The sequence below is a fragment of the Phocoena sinus genome, chromosome 3 (assembly GCF_008692025.1).
Source record: "Phocoena sinus isolate mPhoSin1 chromosome 3, mPhoSin1.pri, whole genome shotgun sequence".
Classification (NCBI taxonomy): Eukaryota; Metazoa; Chordata; class Mammalia; order Artiodactyla; family Phocoenidae; genus Phocoena; species Phocoena sinus.
This window is the reverse complement of record NC_045765.1, coordinates 54,069,232-54,088,598: the sequence shown is the minus strand read 5'-3', so window position 1 is coordinate 54,088,598 and position 19,367 is coordinate 54,069,232. Positions and strand designations below refer to the sequence as shown.

The 19,367-nt window shown below is 41.0% G+C and overlaps 3 protein-coding genes across 3 annotated transcripts in view; all 3 read right to left on the bottom strand.

The window, feature by feature from the left end:
• Positions 1 to 19,002, bottom strand: part of LOC116751289 (transcription initiation factor TFIID subunit 7-like) — a 183,069-nt gene extending 164,067 nt beyond the window's left edge. The window contains exon 1 of the mRNA XM_032626998.1: positions 18,932 to 19,002. The gene's annotated coding sequence lies outside the window, so the exon portion shown is untranslated. The remainder of the gene's footprint in view (positions 1 to 18,931) is intronic.
• On the bottom strand, positions 10,950 to 11,993 carry LOC116751290 (mitochondrial ornithine transporter 2-like). Its single transcript, XM_032627000.1, has one exon. It carries the CDS (start codon positions 11,991 to 11,993, stop codon positions 11,088 to 11,090), a length of 906 nt encoding a protein of 301 aa, XP_032482891.1. The 3' UTR covers positions 10,950 to 11,087.
• On the bottom strand, positions 16,664 to 19,310 carry LOC116751288 (transcription initiation factor TFIID subunit 7). The gene has a single exon (XM_032626997.1). It carries the CDS (start codon positions 18,243 to 18,245, stop codon positions 17,196 to 17,198), a length of 1,050 nt encoding a protein of 349 aa, XP_032482888.1. The 5' UTR covers positions 18,246 to 19,310; the 3' UTR covers positions 16,664 to 17,195.
• Positions 19,311 to 19,367: the final 57 nt, after the last annotated feature.

The following is a 19,367-nucleotide window of genomic DNA, read 5'->3' as shown; positions in this document are numbered from 1 at the left end:
AAGTATGCAGAGGTGATAGTCTCCTCATATCCTCATTTAATTCACCTGTTCACCCCCTGCAAAAACTGGATGGATCATAGTGATGACAATGGACTGCAATTTGCTTAATCAACTGGCAGCTCCAATTACAGCTGCCATACCAGTGGTTATCTTTACTGGAGCAGATTAGTATAACCTTTAGCACTTGGTAGGTGGCTATTTTTCTGGTGAATGCATTCATCTTAAACTCCACGAGTGAATAAAATCAAAAGCAGTTCATCTTCTCATAACAGGGCAGCAAAATATATTCACTGTCTTGCCCCAGAGCTATGTTAACTCTTTCCCTTTCTTTTGTAACATACTCCACAAAGACCTCAACATTGAACATTCTGCAGAACATAATGTTAGACTACCATATTGATGACATCATGCTAATTGGGCCTAATGAGCAGTAAATGAAAAGGACGCTAGATGGCCTAGCAGGACACATGCATGTCAAAGAGTAAAAGATTAGCCCCATGAAGATTCAGGGGCCTGCCCCATCAGTGATGATTCTAGGGGTCTGGGGCATGCCAGGAAATCACAACCCCAAGGTAAAATACAAGTTATCTCTTGCATCTCTTACCACTAAAAGAGAGGCACTGTCTTTGGGGACCTCTCTGGATTTTAGAGGCAGCATATACCATATTTGGAACTCAAAATGCTGCCAGGTTTGAGCAGGGCCTGGAGTAAGGAAAAGATACATAGCAGGTTGAAACTATAATACTAGCCAATCTGATGTGATCTAGTCAATCTGATGTTGCTAAAAATGCCAGTAGTGGATAAGGGTGCTGTGTGGAGTTTCCAGCAAGCCACAGTAGGATGACTATACTGCAAATCTTATAGTGCAGATCCATGCCTTCTATAGCAGATAACTTCTGTGTCCTTATAAGTAGATGCTGTCATGCTCCTGAGCCCTAGTAGAGAATGAGTGGCTGACTATGGGACATCAAACGATCATCATGTCATAAGAGGTGCTTACCTTGGGCTTGGTATCATCGGAGCCACTAAACCATAAGGATTTTTTCTTTTTGTTTTTTAAGAACTGATTTTATTTGGGTAACTGACTAAAGGAGTCTCATTTGTAACCAAGATGGAATTCACAGTATGTTGTTACATTCACGCTTAAGAAAATATATCTCTAGGGCTTCCCTGGTGGCACAGTTGTTGAGAGTCCGCCTGCCAATGCAGGGTACGCGGGTTTGTGCCCCGGTTCGGGAGGATCCCACATTCCACGGAGCGGCTGGGCCTGTGAGCCATGGCTGCTGAGCCTGCGTGTCCGGAGCCTGTGCTCCGTGACGGAAGAGGCCACAACGGTGAGAGGCCCGTGTACCGAAAAAAAAAAAAAAAAAAATATATATATATATATGTACAGGAATTTGCAAATTGATATAAACATACATTACTTCCAAGTACATTTCTCCCCTTCTTCCTGGAGGAAAAAGAATAGAGCCATCCAGCAAGTCAACGCCTTCAAAATAACTTTAACACAAAGGATGTAAGTATCTCTAAATCAAAAAAGTGGTTCATCTGACCTACAGGTGTCACGGGAGAGAACATCACGGAATGACAGCAATGACAACAGCTTGACTTCGGATGGAACCGGACTATTTCAAATGGAGTTTCCAGGAAAAATAGGCACTGATTTCTAGAAGGAAATTCACTCTTTACTGAAGCTATTTATTGAGCCAATACGGCTGGTTAACATTCTCACTAGTGTAAAGTAACCCAACGCAGGACTCGCGGACGACGCCGGTTGAAACCAAACGCACAGTCAGGTCACAACTGGCGCTGCCTGGGCTCCACTGAGAGCTGCTGTCCCCACTCCCCAGATGTGGAGGACCACCCCAATTTCATCTCAGGGCCCCAGTCCATTTCTTCCCATACTGCAACTGTCTAGCATTATAAAAGGTACCCTGCTGCTTACCCACTTAAACTACTTTTCAAGTTAATTAGAAAAACTTTTCTTTGAAAAACTTTTCTTTATAAAACAAAGGAAGAAAGAAAGGCGCTGTGAGTAGTACCAAAAATTCAAGGAAGAAATAATTCCAATCTTATACAAACACTACCATAGAATAGAAAAAAAGGGAGAACACACCCTTAAAATGTTTTGCATAACCCTGATAGCAAGAAAGGAAAATTAAAAGCCAATATCACTCACTGACATAAAGTAAAAGAGAAAAAAATCATACAATAATTTTTAGAGACACAGAAGAAGGATTGGATAAAATTCTGTTTATAATAGGGGAAAAAACTCCTTAAATTAGAAATAAAACTTCCTTAATCTTTAAATGATATGAAAACATGTACAGCAAAACACATTAATGGTGAAATGTTAAAACCTTTCCTCTGACATCAGAAACCGGACACAAATGCCCACTATTACATTTATTTGATATTGTACTGGAAGTTTTGGCCAGCATGATAAGGCAAAGAAATACAAGTTATGTAGATTGCACAGTAAGAAGCAAAGTTGTTATTATTTGTAGATGATACTAAGGAGTACAAAGAAAATCCAAAAGTACCTACAGATAAAATATTATAATTAAAGAGTTTAGTAAAGTTGCTGAATTTGAAAAATCAATATAAAATCAATTTATTTTATAAAGCAGTAAACAGAAATTGACATTTTAAATAAAGATAGAATTTATAATAATAAAAAAAATCAAGTAGCTAGGAATAAGTCTAACTAATAAACTATAAGGCCTCTATGGAGAAACCATATGCCTTTGTGAAGAGACACTAAGATGACTTATATAAATGGAGAAATATGTGATGTTCCTGAATTGGAAGATTCAATGTTTTAAAGTTATCAATTCTCTTCTCCCCCAGGACAACATTACTTTAAACATTACATTACTTTAAAATTCATATGAAAGAATAAAATAAGAGCTAGGAAACTTCTTAAGAAAAAAAGTAGGATTAAAAATTTGCCTTAAAAAAATTTGCCTTACTTATTATTGACTTGTTTTAAAGCTGTATTAATCAAGATAGTCTGATATTGGTGCACAGGCAGAAAATTTGACAAATGTAATACATTAGGGAGCTCAAAAATAGACATATATATATGGAATGTTTGAACATTACAGAGATGGCAATTCAGAATGTCTTAGTCTGCTCAGGCTTCTCTAACAAAATACCATAGACTGGTGGCTTAAACAACAGATATTTATTTCGCATAGTTCTGGAGGCAGGGAAGTCAAAGACCAAGGTGCCAGCAGTTGGTCTCTGTTTGTTTTTTTTTTAATGTCTTTATTGGAGTATAATTGCTTTACAATAGTGTGTTAGTTTCTGCTTTATAACAAAGTGAATCAGCTATACATATACATATATCCCCATATCTCTTCCCTCTTGCATCTCCCTCCCACCCTCCCTATCCCACCCCTCTAGGTGGACACAAAGCACCGAGCTGATCTCCCTGTGCTATGTGGCTGCTTCCCACTAGCTATCTATTTTATATTTGGTAGTGTATATATGTCCATGCCACTCTCTCACTTCGTCCCAGCTTCCCCTTCCCCTTCCCCGTGTCCTCAAGTCCATTCTCTATGTAGCAGTTGGTTTCTTAATGATGGTCTTCTTCCTGGCTTGCAGGCTGCAGCCTCCTCACCATGTATGTATACATACACCATGTATGTATACATACACCATGTATGTATACGTGGTGTAAAGAAGCAGCTCTGATATTTCTTCCTCTTCTTATAAAGACACTAATCACATCATGGGCTCCACCCTCATGACTTTATCTAAACCCAATTAGTGCCCAAAGGCCCCTCCTCCTAACACCATCACAGTGGGGGCTAGGGCTTCAATATATGAACTAGGGTAGGGGGTGGGGCACAAACATTCAGTCCATAACACAGATCAATGCGAAAAGATGAAATGTTCAATTAAAAATGGTTATCCAAAGAGAAAAATATTAAATTGGGTCTTAATTTAAAAATCAACTTCAAATGGTTCTAAGACTCAAATGTCAAAAACAAAAACAAAACCCAAAACAACGTTCAAGCTCTTAGTGGAAAATACAGGTTAATGGATTTTAGACCTTGGGCTAGAAATAATTTCTTTAAAAAGACACTGACCATAGAATAAAAGATTAATACATTCGTAATAAAATCAAGAAACTTCATTCATCAATAGACATCTTAAAGATGCGAAAAGGTACAAACCAGGAGAGGATACTCACATATACACACTGACAAAGAATTAATATCAAGGATATATAAAGAATTTCTACAAACCAATATAAATAAAAATAACAATAGAAAAATGGTAAAAGACATGAACGAACATTTCACAGAAGAAACATATAACCAATAGATGCACAAAGAGATGTTCTTTTGCTGTAATTAGAGAAATATAGATCAAAACCAAGATCAGGTAGATTTTTTTGTTTGACAAAAATTTAAAAGCCTGACACTGCCAAGTTAGAAAGCCTGTGGATACAAGAGATTCAGGCCTATATATTGCAAGTGCATGTAAAAATCAGTACAACTACTTTGCAAAAGAGTTGCATATTAGCTATTAAATATAACGATTACTCCTAGATAAATACTTGCGAGTTCCAGAATTTCTATTCCTAGTTATATACCCAAAAGAAATCCTTGCACATTTACATCAGGAGGTATATATAAGAATGTTTATATTGACAGTGGGCAACAGGAGCAAAAATCAGGAAACCATCCATATGCCTATCAACTGAATGAATAAGCTACGGCATACTCACAAAATGGAATGTTTTACAGTAGTCTAAATAAATGAATTACAGGAACACAAGATGATTGGATTTTAAAAATAAATATTAGAGAAAAAAAAGTACCAAAGTATCACACACAGTATTTTACCCTTACTATAAAATTTAAAACAACTAGAAAAATATATATGTGGGAGTAACATATAATACAAAAAAAAAAAAAATTCAGAGGAGCAAAGAATGATGCACATAGAATTCAGGATGATAGTTACCTTGATTTGCTGGGTCCAGGGAGTGGTAGGAGGGACCATTTGTACCATCAGATGTATATTACTACCAAGGTCCTGGCATTTGTGGGGAGGTACTGTGTTCACAAATTCTTATTACTATTTCGATAGATAACTACATATATAGATATACAGCTAATGATACTGGATAGGTAAGTAAATAAACAATTCAGGTCAGGTATGGACTAATGATGACAGTTTATCATAATCCAATTCTGTGAACTTGAGGTCCAACCGTATAAAAATAAAACAAAACAGCACATGTGAGAGAATATAAAGCACACAGAATCACCAATGAAGTATTCTTGCCAAAAATGTTTAAGCTCAACCAAGCCTTTAGACCTTTTCTCAAGGAGTGAAAGTCCTGAAACTCAGGAGACTTCCTGCCTAGTTCTTCACACTAACAGACCAGAATCAATCTGGAGGAAAAACTCTTGGATATAGTGCAAGGCTCTTATCGACGTGGTTCAGCTTTGACTCCACACGGCAAAGAGAAGTGGAGAGGCAAGCATAAAAATAGAAGCAGAGAATTAAAAATAAAAAGCAGTGTGTGCTAAAATCCTTAATGCATTACAAAAGACAGTAATGGCGCCGCGGCCGGCTTCCGGACTCAGAACCCAAGACTTATCCTGCTGCACGGCCTCTTCATGACCAAGTGGGCACCTGAGTCCAAGTAGATTCCCATGTCTGGTGCTAAGGAGACAGAGAAGGCTTTTTGTGGACAAAACCTCCAAGAACCTAGATCGGGAACTCAGAGCACGGGTTGAAGGGTCTGCCATTCATTGAAAGGCAGAAAGGAGTCTTTGCTCCGAATGGACAAAAGAATCATTTGTAAGTCAATGAGCAAAGAAATTAAGTGGGAGGATGCCCCGATTAATGTCTGCTGGTTATTGAGGAGGACCCAGTGAAACTACATTAGGCTGGAGTAGAAATTCTCAGTATAGACAATTATCTGGCTTCCCTGTAACAGAAATAATACTCTTTCTGAGTACAATTTTCCCCCCCACAGAATGTGCAGAATTGTTAACACACATCAATTTTCTACAAAACTACTTACCCAGCTGTGAAATTTTTTGTCTCAAGGTGCAGACTAAAGCCAATAATACCAAATTTTCTGAAGTGGTTTTGAAAAAGCCATTATATCTTTGGCAATGAACAGACCATCAGAACAGATGGTACTCCACCAACCTTGAAGAGATAGGGACACAGGAAGATCCTAGTCCGCCTTTTAAACATCATTTACACCATTCACAAGGAGCCTGTATTTAAAAGTGCTGGCATTTGGAGGGCGCTGAAAACACGGTAGACCATGGAGTTCAAAGGGCAGACCACAGACTTAGATGATAGTTCCAACCCTGAAATAATTTATTTTCTAAAAAGCCTCTCAGAGAAGATTCCTGGGCCATTCCACATGAATTTGGAGAGATCAGAGAGACCAGAGAGTCACAGACTTTGAAACAGGAATTTCAATGCTCAAAGGGTGCTTACGTTGGAAATGTAGGCTCCAAACAGAGGGTACTTTCTGGCTTGAGCAAAAAATCTCCTGTGACTGTTTTATGCACACAACTTCCTGATAATAATTATCACTCCTTCTTAGAGATATGGGCCAGAAGAAGAGAACCTACTTTCCTTCCAAGTTCAACACCTTGGGGACATTTTCTTGTTTAATTCAAGAAAATGATCAAGTTTGATACTCCACTGCCAGATATGGTCCTTCTGAGATATTACATATACTTAACTGCTGTAGCTTGGTATTAGGATCCCATGAAAGCTGGAACAGAGAATGAATTTCTAGCTACAGTATCACTATAGCATTGCAAGATACATACCATCTGGTCCTGACAGTAGACCAAAGGGTATAATAAGATTTTTCAAAGTTGAGGGATACCAGGGAGTTCCCTGGCAGTCCAGTGGTAGGACTCGGTGCTTTCACTGCCATGGCCTGGGTTCAATCCCTGGTCGGGAACTAAGATCCTGCAAGTTTTGCACCATGGCCCCCCCCCCAAAAAAAAATTGAGGGATAGCAGAGAAAACTCTAATTTTAAAAGATACATGCAAGTTCATAGTAGCACTATTTATGATAGCCAAGACATGGAAGCAACCTAAATGTCCATCAACAGATGAATGGATAAAGAAGATGTGGTATATATATATATATATATATATATACACACACACACACACACACACACACACACACACACACACACACACACACACTGGAATATTATGCAGCCATAAAAAGAATGAAATAATGCCTTTTGCAGCAACATGGAAGTAAGTCAGACAGAAAAAGACAAATATATGATATCACTTATTTGTGGAATCTAAAAAGATGATACAAATGAACTTATTTACAAAACAGAAATAGAATCAAAGACTTATGGCTACCAAAGGGGAATGGGTGAGAGAGGGATAAATTAGGAGTTTGGGATTAACATATACACACTACTATATATAAAATTGGTAAACAACAAGGATATATATATATATATATACACACACACACATGTATGAATGAATCACTTTGCTGTACACTGGAAACTAACACAACATTGTAAATTAACTATACTTCAATAAAAAATAATTTTTTAAATGTTGAGGGATAAATTATACTATGTGGAAGTAAAGTTAAAAATAAGGCTACGCATCAGAAATATGGATTTGACCAACTTAAATCTTAGAAATAAATACCATCTCACCTCAAAATAAATAAATAAATAAATAAATAGTAACGTGTGAGGTGATGGACATTAACTAACCTTACTGGAATAATCATTTCATAATAAACACATATATAAAATCATAATATTGTACACCCTAAACATGCACAATGTTATTTGTCAATTATATGTCAATAAAGCTGGGGAAGAAAAAAGAAATACCATGAAACTAATTTAAAGACTACAAAGAAACCACAATATAAAAACAAAAACACAGTTAAGGAAAAGAATTTACACACACACATCATTGATTTTACATACACACACACACACACACATATACACACATAATTTGGATTCTATTTTTTGTTCTAAATTGTATTCTAGAATATTGCTCTTCTGACTGAAAACAAACATCTAGACTATCAGATCCCTGAGAACAGAAACCAGACCACTAATATCTGAATACCCAGAGCTCAATACAGTATACTGTAAATGGTGTGAATTCAATAAATATTTTTATTTAGGTAAATAATTTAATGATAGAACACTCAAATTTCTTTAAACACAATATTTCAAGTTACTATATTTTTGTCTGAGTACAGATCTGGAGTGGTACAAATTGTATCTAAATATTGAACCATGAATTAAGCAAAAACGGTGGAAAACAATTCTTCTGACTTAGGTTTCAATTCCTTACTCCCACTCTTGCTTGCCTCAAATAATTTCTATTGAAGATATTTAGGTAAACCTTTAATGGACAACATGTGAAAAGGTCCGTTGACTACAGGGCTAATTGAGACAAGCTCATGGGTACTGAGCAGGGGGCCTTCGGACTTTGAAAGGTCCACTTCCTGCAGAAGCCATTCCTGTTCTCTTTTCTGCTTTAATCCAGACCTGCTTGAATGAAGCCCCATTAAGTAACTACTGACCACTTACGTACATAATATATAACTTAAATGTATAAATAACTTAGAGGTAAAGTAGAAAAATGGTTTTCTTTTAAAGAAAAAGCAAATGGAAGACCAGCCATCGCTCTGGAGCACACCAGGCATGACACTGAGCATCCCCTCCCCAAATGTCTGCCCCAGCCCCCATTTGTCAACATCCATCACCCTGACCCTCTTGCCTCTGGCAATATGGCTAGACTTACCTCAGAGGTTTCCCAGATAGAAAAAAGCTGAAGGAAACTGGGGATTCCATACTAGGTGTACATTCCACCAGCAGTGATTGACACACATGCTACATGCAATCATTGACACTGGGAGCCTGCCTGTTTTCAGCTTTACAGTCTGCTTAAGAACACTTCTTATTGAGAGAGACTCTGCTGGTCTTGGATCATCATGGAACGATGAGGCTTACTTCAGTAAGAATGACTCTCTTACATTAGAGGGCCAGAGAACAGATGCACAAGTGTGTAGGGATCAGACGAACTATGTTCTTTTGTTTTTGGTTTTTGTCAGTGCCTATATACATACATATGGTATAGTTTAATAAAGTTGCTTTTCTTACGTTTCATTGCTTTGTAAAATCACATCATATATACAGTCATCAATAAAACTCACAGATGGCCAGTACAAAATTTAGAAGTTTCCAACACTGTAAAAAAATGACAAGGAGTTATCTGCCCTCAGGTAAACTTCAGGATGGGTCAGCCCTAACATTAATCACTGTGGACTGCAAGCACTAAGTTCTGTCTAGTTCTATTTGAGAGGAGAGGACTGCATCCGCTGGTAACATCACCTGATCACCATCAGGGAACAAAAAGTTCTCATGGCTTTGGCACTCTCTGTTCCCTGGAAGGGTTTCTGACTGGTGGAGGCAGAGAGGACAGTGAACGATCCAAAAGGAATCAACAACCCCTAAATGGGCCAATAGTACATCCTGGAATCCTACCCAGGCCAGGACCCTGAGACTGGAAGCTAAGAACTGTTGTCAACTACACGGGTCTTCATCCAAGCACAGAAGCACAGTCCATCCCTCACCTCTTCCTCAGTCTAAAGTAGAGCAGAGGGGAAGCTCTTTGGGAGAAGAGAGGAAGGACATTTGGTACAGACAAAGGCCAGGCTACTTCCCAGAGGCCTAATGCTCTAGGCCACACCTAACTAAGAGTGTGGAATATGATCCCACTTTGAAGATGAATAGCACTATTTTAAGAGTAGAACATCTTGGGAAAACCCAGGATTCCTACTCTGAAACTTTAACTCGAGGCTGTGGAAGACACATCAGTATGCAGGTATATTCTCCTCTTAAAAATCTAAGATGACACAGACCACCCTGGTGGTCCAGTGACTAAGGCTCCACGCTCCCAGTGCAGGGAGCCCAAGCTGGATCCCTGGGCAGGGAACTAGATCCCGCATGCCACGACTAAAAAAACATTCTGCATGCTTCAACTAAAGACCCTGCATGCCGCAACTAAGACCCAGTGCAACCAAATAAATGAATAAATATTTTTTAAAAATTTAGATGAGAAAAAATATGAAATCTTGCCATTTGCGACAACATGGAGGGACCTTGAGGGTATTATGCTAAGTGAAGTAAGTCAGACAGAGAAAGATAAATACTATAGGATTTCACTCATATCTGGAATATGAAAAACTATAATAAACAAACAAAACCCCTAATAAATGAACAAACCAAAACCAAATAAAACAAACATGTCATTACAGAGAACAGAGTAGTGGTTATCAGGGCGGGTAGGTAAACGAGGGAGACAAAGTGGATAAAGGGGGTCAACTGTATGGTAATACATGAAAAATAAATTTTTGGTGGTGAGCACATTGTAGGGTATACAGATGTAGAAATATAATGCCATAAATCAAGATTACCTCAATAAAAAATAAAATAAATCATTGTAAATGAAAAAATGTAGATGGATATTTTCGTTTTCAGGCACCAAAATCTTTTTAAAAACTTTAATTGGCTAATATAGTGCACATGTTAAGCAGACTTTTAAAGAGACCCTACATCTTGAGTGGGTTAAGTCATCATTTATAACCATCTTGAAACATGTTGAACTCGGTTTTTCTAGTGACATGAGATTAAACATGGAAACCAAACAGTGTTTCACTCACAACATATAAGCAAACAAACTGCATGGACATGTGTAGATTTATGCAAAAGCCTAGTGATACAACTATGTTTAGCTTTTCAGATTAGGTACATACGGCCATCCACTCGCGCTGTATTATCTCACCAAACACAAGAGCAGCAACTTTTCTATTTCAATACAATTATGGGCAGAAATTATATGATATAAAATGGAGGTTCTTCCATAAAGGTTAAGATTTAGCATATAAGCAGGGAAGACAAAAGCAAAGTTCCCATGAAGTCAAAAATAATACCGCACTGGTCCAGTGCTCCATGAAACTCTGAGTTAAATTATAGTCCTCAAAGGCGTGTACTTGGATCCAGATTCACCAAGACACTTCAGTATGCTTCAAACTGGCTCATCATCATCTTCCTGCTGTATTCATAAGCCAAAAATAGTGCCGCATTGGAAGGGAACGCTCGAATCAAAGTAGCTTTCAGACCAGAATATAAAGCTGGTACTCCTTCGTTTTTCACAACACTTAAAAGAGTTCTGATAAATCCTGCCTGTTTTCCAAACATGGAAAGAACCTGAATTCTGGATTTGATACAATCCACTGGGTATATGACAAGCCAAAGGCAAATTCCAGCAATTCCACCGCTTAACATCAAGGGGACAGGGCCTAGTTCATCTTTTGATCCATCCGAGGCAAAAAACGAGCGGCTCAGTTCATACCCACCGAAGAAGAAGAAATAGCCTGGTACTACTTGAAACAGAGTGCTCGTGAGTCCGTGGTAGAAGCCCAACGGGCCATCCTTTCTAAGGATACTCTTCACGACGGACCAAACTGTATTATGGCTTTTTGCTATCCTCCCTGACATCTCCAGTTCGTGCATGGTCTGCAGCCGGCACTTCACCAGCTCAGTGGGGCACAGGGCCAGCGCGGCAAACGCAGAGGCGACGGAACCAGCGGCCGCAGTCTGCAGATCACTCAGCTTCGCCTGCGTGTCCAATCCAACCACTTTCCTCACGAACTGTTGGCAGAAGCCGTAGCACAAGAAGAGGACTGAGTTCTCGGCGACGTAGGCCATCAGCGCGGGGCCGGTCCCTTTGTAGAAGCCCCGCAAGCCCACGTGGGAGTACGTCTTCAGGCCACAGTCGACGAGGCCCTTGTACAGGCCAGGGAACGTCTGCATCTTCACTTTCACTGTGTCGAAGGGCTGCCCGGTCAGGACGCATGCTGTGCCCCCAAGGGCCCCCGCGGTGAGGTCGATGGCGGCTTGGATGGCAGGATTGGATTTCATGTTCGCCCACTCTTCTGCTGGTCTCCGAGGAAGGGAACTCTCTGGAGCTTAGGAGGGCGTCCTGCGTCCAGCCGCCTGCTCTTGGCTCTCTCTCCGGCACGGGAGAAGCCGCTTAACCCCAGACTAGGCCGCGGGCCGCCCTCCCCACGCACTGAAATAACCCCCGGCCCGCGGGCCCGCGCGCGCCTCTCCTGGCGCCCGGCGGCCGCCGCGTCTGGGCCCTAAACACGTCAGCCGCCCTCCCGCTCGCTCCGCGCCGCCCGGCAGTCCCAGCGCCCGCGGGCCCCGGGGCAGACTAGAGAAACCCTTCTAATGACTCTCAATACAGCAGTAGAAAGCTGTCCGATAAACTCCTGCGATTACGGCCAGAAACTCTAGGCGCTGCTGCGGCGGACGAAGACTTGCCTTCCTGTTCGGCCAGAGACCCCCACCTCCCGGCAAAACAAAATGGGAAGTTCTAGATCGCGCCTGGGGTCAAAGGGTCAATCTACAGAGACAAAGGTTTAAAATAGGGAAAACGAACAAACACTTTGCGGGGTTTACCTGACAATTGGTGGCTCCTTCGGATCAGAAAACCCTCAATCGTCTCCGGAGAGGAATGGCGGCTCCACAAAGGTGCCGGCCGCCGCGCCTCTCCAGGTGTAGCTCTTTGCTCGCCGGGGGGCGACGCGGGGGGAGGCCTGAGGCGGGCAGATCCCCTCTTTCGTGGTAACATCGCCGAGGATCCTGGCCTGAAGCCCTGTGAGCTGGTGGGACGCACACCCTCGTTATTTCTAGAGGTTAAGTCAAGGCCGTGTACAATCGCATTGGAAAACATTTATATACAGCTAAAAAACTTGATATAAAAGACCTGCGTGGCTCCAGCGCTCTGTGCGTGCTAAGTCTCGGGGTTCTTGCTGAGGAGCCATGCAGCTTTAGGCAGCAGAAGTTCTGGATATAACTGACTACAGGCCTAGTAGGCAAGATGCAGTTTGGGGCATCAGTGAGGGTACCGCTGTCAGGACACACTTATCCTCCCATATGCTTATAATCCCAGCGTTGGAACGAATTCTCTTAAAGTTTACATTTTAAGCCCTAGGCGGTATTTTACTTTGGGGGTAAAAACAAAATGGTGGAGGGGGGCAGCAGAAAGTATGCTAAAAGGATTCTTTCATTTAGAAAGCTTTCCTTGTCTGATTCTTTGGATATCAGTTAATATTTAAAAGTGAGGCACCTAAAAGCAGATTGTGCATGGATACTGTTTGTCAACAGGTAGACTTCATTGTAGTAAGTAGTGACTTGGCCTTTTCTTTGGAGAGTGCCCAAATGTATCTGGATTTCTTTTCTCTGGTACCATATGGTTTCTTCAGAGAATAATCTTCCAGTCTTGACTGTGTGTGTTTGCGGGGGAGGGGGGGTGCGGGTGGTGTTTACCTTGGGTACTGATTTAATGACACCAAGTGGGAGAAGAGGGTTGACATCCTGCAGTCAGAAAACAGACTTTCACACAATTCCCTTGTTCAATGCTATGGACCCCCAGCCTCCATCTGTGCCTTCTTTGGTTCAATTTACCCAGAAAATAAACTTTCTGTCTGTGGCATGCGTAAGGAAAAGTCATCTGGCTTGAGTGAGATAGGGCTCCTGGACATCCAACAGCTCTGAGCACAGATTTAATCTTATTTTTTTTGTCTGTGCCACATGGCATGCAGGATCTTAGTTCCCAGACCAGGGATGGAATCTGTGCCCCCTGCGGTGGAAGCCCAGAGTCCTAACCACTGGACTGCCAGGGAAGTCCCTGAACACAGACATTAATGAATCCTGTTTCTAGCCTCTTCCTTGGAAACTGCCTGCAAAAACTAAGCCGCAGTGTCTATATCAAGTGGGTGGGTTTGTTTCTCCTTGCTATACCTCCTTGCAGACATTTAGCATGTAACTTTCTGTGATCTATGAATTTATCGTTTCTTCATCTGCTTTGGCCTTCTAAAAACATTGACATCTCTCATCCACTGTTGTCTCATCTTCTATTTTCCTTGCCCTTGGGGGTTACTATATTAGGAGGCAGAGAAGAGAGATTCATGAGAACAATGTGCCATTTTAAACTAGAAACAAATTTGTTTTAATTTTTAAAATTTCGTATCACATTTAATGGTTTTTTAAAAATTAATTTTATTTATATGTTTATTTTTGGCTGCATTGGGTCTTTGTTTCTGTGCTCAGGCTTTCTCTAGTTGCCGTGAGCGGGGGCTACTCTTTGTTGCGGTGCACGGGCTTCTCATTGCGCTGGCTTCTGTTGTTGCAGAGCATGGGATCTAGATGCACGGGCTTCAGTAGTTGTGGCATGCAGGCTCAGTAGTTGTGGCTCACGGGCTCTAGAGAACAGGCTCAGTAGTTGTGGCACATGGGCTTAGTTGCTTCACAGCATGTGGTATCTTCCCAGCCCAGGGCTCAAACCTGTGTCCCCTACATTGGCAGATGGATTAACCACTGCACCACCAGGGAAGTCCCTCACATTTGAGGGTTTTTAAAAACTGTTTTGGTTTTTTAAAACTGTCCATTAATTACCTATGGTTCATTGTTTATTTTTTAAAAGCACATACTGTTTTTACAAACACAAGAGATGCAGGATACTACAATAAATCAACTGCTTTTGCATTAAATTCATATATGTATATGTTTTGGAGAAACCAAGTTAGTAATCAGCGCCAGGGATCATGAGGGCATTAATAGGAAAATTGTCTGTAATTTCATTGAATTATCAGACATAGTTGTGCAATAATACACAGATCTGAAGTTCCATGAAATATATTTAAACAGCTGGACTTGGAACACATGTACTCCCACGCATACATGGAAAACAATGGCAAAGGAACTTCCAAATTTTCAGTAAGATGCACACCCACATCACATGTTCCCTAGCAATCAGACTGAGTAGCCAGATAGGATTACCAGAGAAAGTAAGGTTTGAGCTGAGGGCTGAGTAACAAAAAGCTAGCCATGAGACTATCTGGAGACCGTTCCAGGAAAAGGGAAATGTAAGTGTAATATAAGTAAAGCTCTGTAGTGTGAAAGAGCTGGGCGTTTGAAATATAGAAAGAAGGCCAATGTACCTGCTGTGTGGTGAGCAGTCTTCCTAGTCTGTGTTTTCACACAATTCTTACCAGGTAATAAAAGTTTAAGCAGAGTTGAAGACAGTCCTTCAGAGACATGATTTGTCCAAACTTTTTGTCTCAAACATTTGATCTACAAATTCAAAACGTCAGGCTTTATGACATTTAGATGTGAACATAAAGACCCCATTTACCTAATCTATAGAAATAATGCAAAACAGAGACCACGCTGACATGCTTATTGCAGCATTCTGTGTAATAGCAAATTTTAAATGGAACAACCTAAGTGACCGGCAATAGGGGAGTGAATAAAAGTAAGAATTTGTAAAATTTCTGCATTGCTTAAAATTTTCACTGAGTTTTTTCTTATAGTATTTTAAAACACTAATTTAAAAAATTCAACTTCCATTCATGAACTCAGAAATATTGAAAACCGTAGCCCAACTATACATCACACTCATCAGGCAAGGGAGCTGTGAGAAAAGTGAGTCTTTTTTGGTAACTCTGGATTTACATGAAGGGAAATGGATCCCAATCTTCTTAAGTTTTTCTCTTTTGAAGTTTCCATAACAGATAATTACTCTTCATTATGGAGGTTTTAATATTTATGCAAAACCAAGCTATAAATGAATCAAATAAAAACTAAAGCTACAGTAGTAAACTGACTCAGTTTGCTTATGCTGCGGATGTATTTGAAGCAAACTTTGTTTCTGCTGTAATTTATAATCTTTTAGAATGATTCTTTAATTTGAAAGCAGTCAACCCCATTTAAAGCAGCTGTTTCTTTATACACTTTTCTACCATTTCAGTCTTTAATTCAAATTTTTAATCCCTGTATGTTCAGACCCTAGTAAATAGGCAATAAATAGTTTGCTTTTATTCTAGGAATTGTTCTAAGTCCTTATATGTATCAACTCAAATAGCCAACAACTCAAGGGCCCTGAGGTAGGTAGTATTATCACCTCCATTTTAGAGATGAGGAAACTGAAACCAACAGATTAATTTACTTGCCCAAGATCAATCTCAACTAGGTCACTGAAATAGGATACAAACACAGGCACCACATCTCCTGACCTTGTGATTTTAACCTCTACTCTTCTTTAGTAAGTTTACAGTGACTAACAAGGAAAAGTATGTAATCTCGGTGAATTTACCGCCTAGTGAGGACATGAGCAACAGGTAACTTAGACTTTGGTATGATAGATGCGTAATAGTATTTATCACAATAGACTATTAAAGAGAAAGAGTAGTAATTAAACTCCTTGAAAAAAATGTAAATAAGCTCAGGATTGAAAATAGTGAGAGAATGTGATGAGATCAGGCTGAAAAAGAAGAATTTAGGATAGTTTAGGAACGTTCTTTATCTCCTGACCTCCAAATGGGGCAGGTGGATTGGAAACATAATGCAAAGATGACATTTCCCCATTTCTTTGCCTCTGCTGTTCCTCTTTTCCTTAAATTCTAACACAACTGCTTCTTTTCCTACAAAACAGAATGCAATTGGTTAGTCCATTAAACCCCATAAAGAAACCACTTCAGAAGAGGATCTGATACCCACTACCCCTGAAAGAGCAACACACATTATAAGGTGAAAATTACTTGCTTTTATTTATTGTGAAAACAACTTTATGAAATGATTTGCAATGCAAAACGTGGAAAACTGCTTTGAATAACTGGGACAATAGCTACAGCATGGGAAAACATATGTAAACAAACTTCACTGCCACCAAACTAGACTCTACTAATTTATCTCAGATGGCATCACAGAGTAGCAATGGCAGCTTCTGGTAAACGGAGAAACAGCAGCAAAGTCCTGCAGTGAAGCTGTGATTAATTACTAAACTGAACTGTTCACTCCACTAACCCTACAACTTCCCTGCATTTATCTGTCTATACATTCCTACTTACTACAGGACAAACACCCACCAAAGTGGTTCCAAAAGACAAATGAGATAGAAATTCAGTTATATTTGTCTACAAGACAAATCCAATAGAAGGCAGTGGAGGAAATTGGGAACTACTGCAAAGTTTTACTATCTAGTCCAGGTGATGAAAACAAAGTTTTTCTTTCAAGGCTGACCACTGTCAGGAATGAAATGAAGTATCAGAACTCTCCTCACTTCTCTAGGAGTGATTCTAGCTCTTCTTGCAAAGAGCTGAGCTGCTCCTTTTCTCGGTCTTCCTTTTGTTTCAGTTCATCCAGCACAGCCTGAAATCTGTTCTTGAGAGCCAGGTTTTCCACTTTCAGGATGAGATCCTCCTGTCGCTTTGCCCTGTCCTGGGTCTCTTGGAGCTTGCCTTTCATGTTATCGATCTGTTTCTGAATTCCCATAACCAGCTGATTAGTTCCCTCGTTTTCTTGGTGGTGTTCAGCTGACTCATTTAGCTTGTCCTGTAGCTGCCTTTCCAGATCTTCCTCAGTGTCAATGATGTTTATGTCTTCTTCGTCTTGATGCTGTGTCTCATCTTCATCTTCACTGCTGCTGCTAAGGTCATTGAATATCTCCCGAAGCTCATCATGTTCTAATGAGTCATGGCCCTGCCTGTGGCCAGACATTCCTGGGGAAGAGATATCAAGGCCTTGATTTTCTGCTTCTTTTGTTTCATCTTCAGCAATTATTTCCCAACGAGTACTGACAGCTTCAGCATCTGTGCTCAGCAACCGCTTTACTTCTTTTTCCACATCTGGAGACTCAATATACTTCTTCTTTGCTGTCTTACGGAACCTTCTCTTTCTGACATTTTTTAGAGGCAGAGTAATTCCATGGTTCCATACAAACTTTTTCTCTTTGTCCTTATCCTTTTTCTTGCTTGCTTTGGGATCAGCAGTGGCAACTGGTTCCTCAACGGGAGGATAGAGATCACCATCAACTGTAGCGACAAGCATCTGAGAGATATCAGCTGTCTTGTAAAAGGTTTTTTTATCAATGGTTTTCAAACTTTCCATAACACACGGCAGATCTACCAATTTTGACGCCAATGGGACCCGGTCCACTCTGACAATTCCATGACGCCCATCAGGGTGTAACTCAATTGTCAGTCTGTCCTTCAGGTTGACATGACCAGACTGTACCGCCCGCCTCACGGTAGAGGCATACTCCAGAGGTAGGCGTAAGATAAACTGGCTCTCTAGTTCGTGAGGAGCATCATCTTTGCTCTTACTCATCTTTATTTCTTTGTGACTCACTTTTTCTGTAATAACCACTTGTTGCACTAAAAAATTTCAGCTATTTCAACAGAAAGACCAGTTCTTTATAAATTGAAGTCTTTAATTACAAAGAGTTCTAGGTAGAACAGCAACTAAGCGTCTATTCTGAATTAAGCCCCAAGTCTTTCTAAATATGCTGTAACAATACCAGTCGTTACTGACGCATTGCCTTACTCAGGTCCATTTAAATCTATCAGCTGCAATGCCAAGTTCCAACCTCTAGATGCCGCTGCAGGACAACGCAGGGAAAGCAAATGGCGGCTCCCACGGAATGATTTTCGGCACAGAAAGTAAGGCTCAGCAGATACTCCCAATCCACAAACTCTCCCGGAACAAAGATACGCAAAAATCGGGGCGTAGTGAGCTGTCTTCGCCTCGGGTACTTACAATCCAGTGACGATTATAAGTCCAGTTTCTCCGGGCAGGCGCGAGCGGAAAAGGAAGCCACTCAGAGCAAGGTGGCCGGGAGCCGAGCGTCTCCTTCCGAATTCCTTTGTTCTTCCCGGCACCTGGCAAAGCGATCCGCTGATCACCGGTGAAATGGCGGAGGACGGGCAACGCGAAATCTCGCCAAAAACCGCAGCTCCAAACGCCAGATTCTGCAACTCCGCAGCTCAGCGGGCTTCCGTCCGTTAACAGCCGACGTAGCCGAGAAAAGACAGCTACGTCACCACACGGGGCGAAAGCTGCTGTGAGTCGCAACACGCCTCGGTCGGAAGTGCGGGCGCCCCAGCGCGGGCAGGCGCAACGGCCGATTACGCTCTCGGGCGTCTCTTGTCTCGCGAGAACTTGGCCTTAACGGGATAAAGACTATGTTTTGTAAAGAGTTGTTGGTTTAGGGTTTCCCTGGTGGCGCAGTGGTTGGGAGTCTGCCTGCTGATACACATACGCGGGTTCGTGTCCCGGTCCGCGAGAATCCCGCGCGCCGCGGAGCGGCTGGGTCCCTGAACCGTGGTTTCTGGGCCTGCGCGTCCGCAGCCTGTGCTCCGCAACGGGAGAGGCCACAATACTAAGAAGCCTGCGTAACGCAAAAAAGAAAAAAAAAAAAGAGCTGTTAGTTTTTTAAAGTAACGGTTCTAA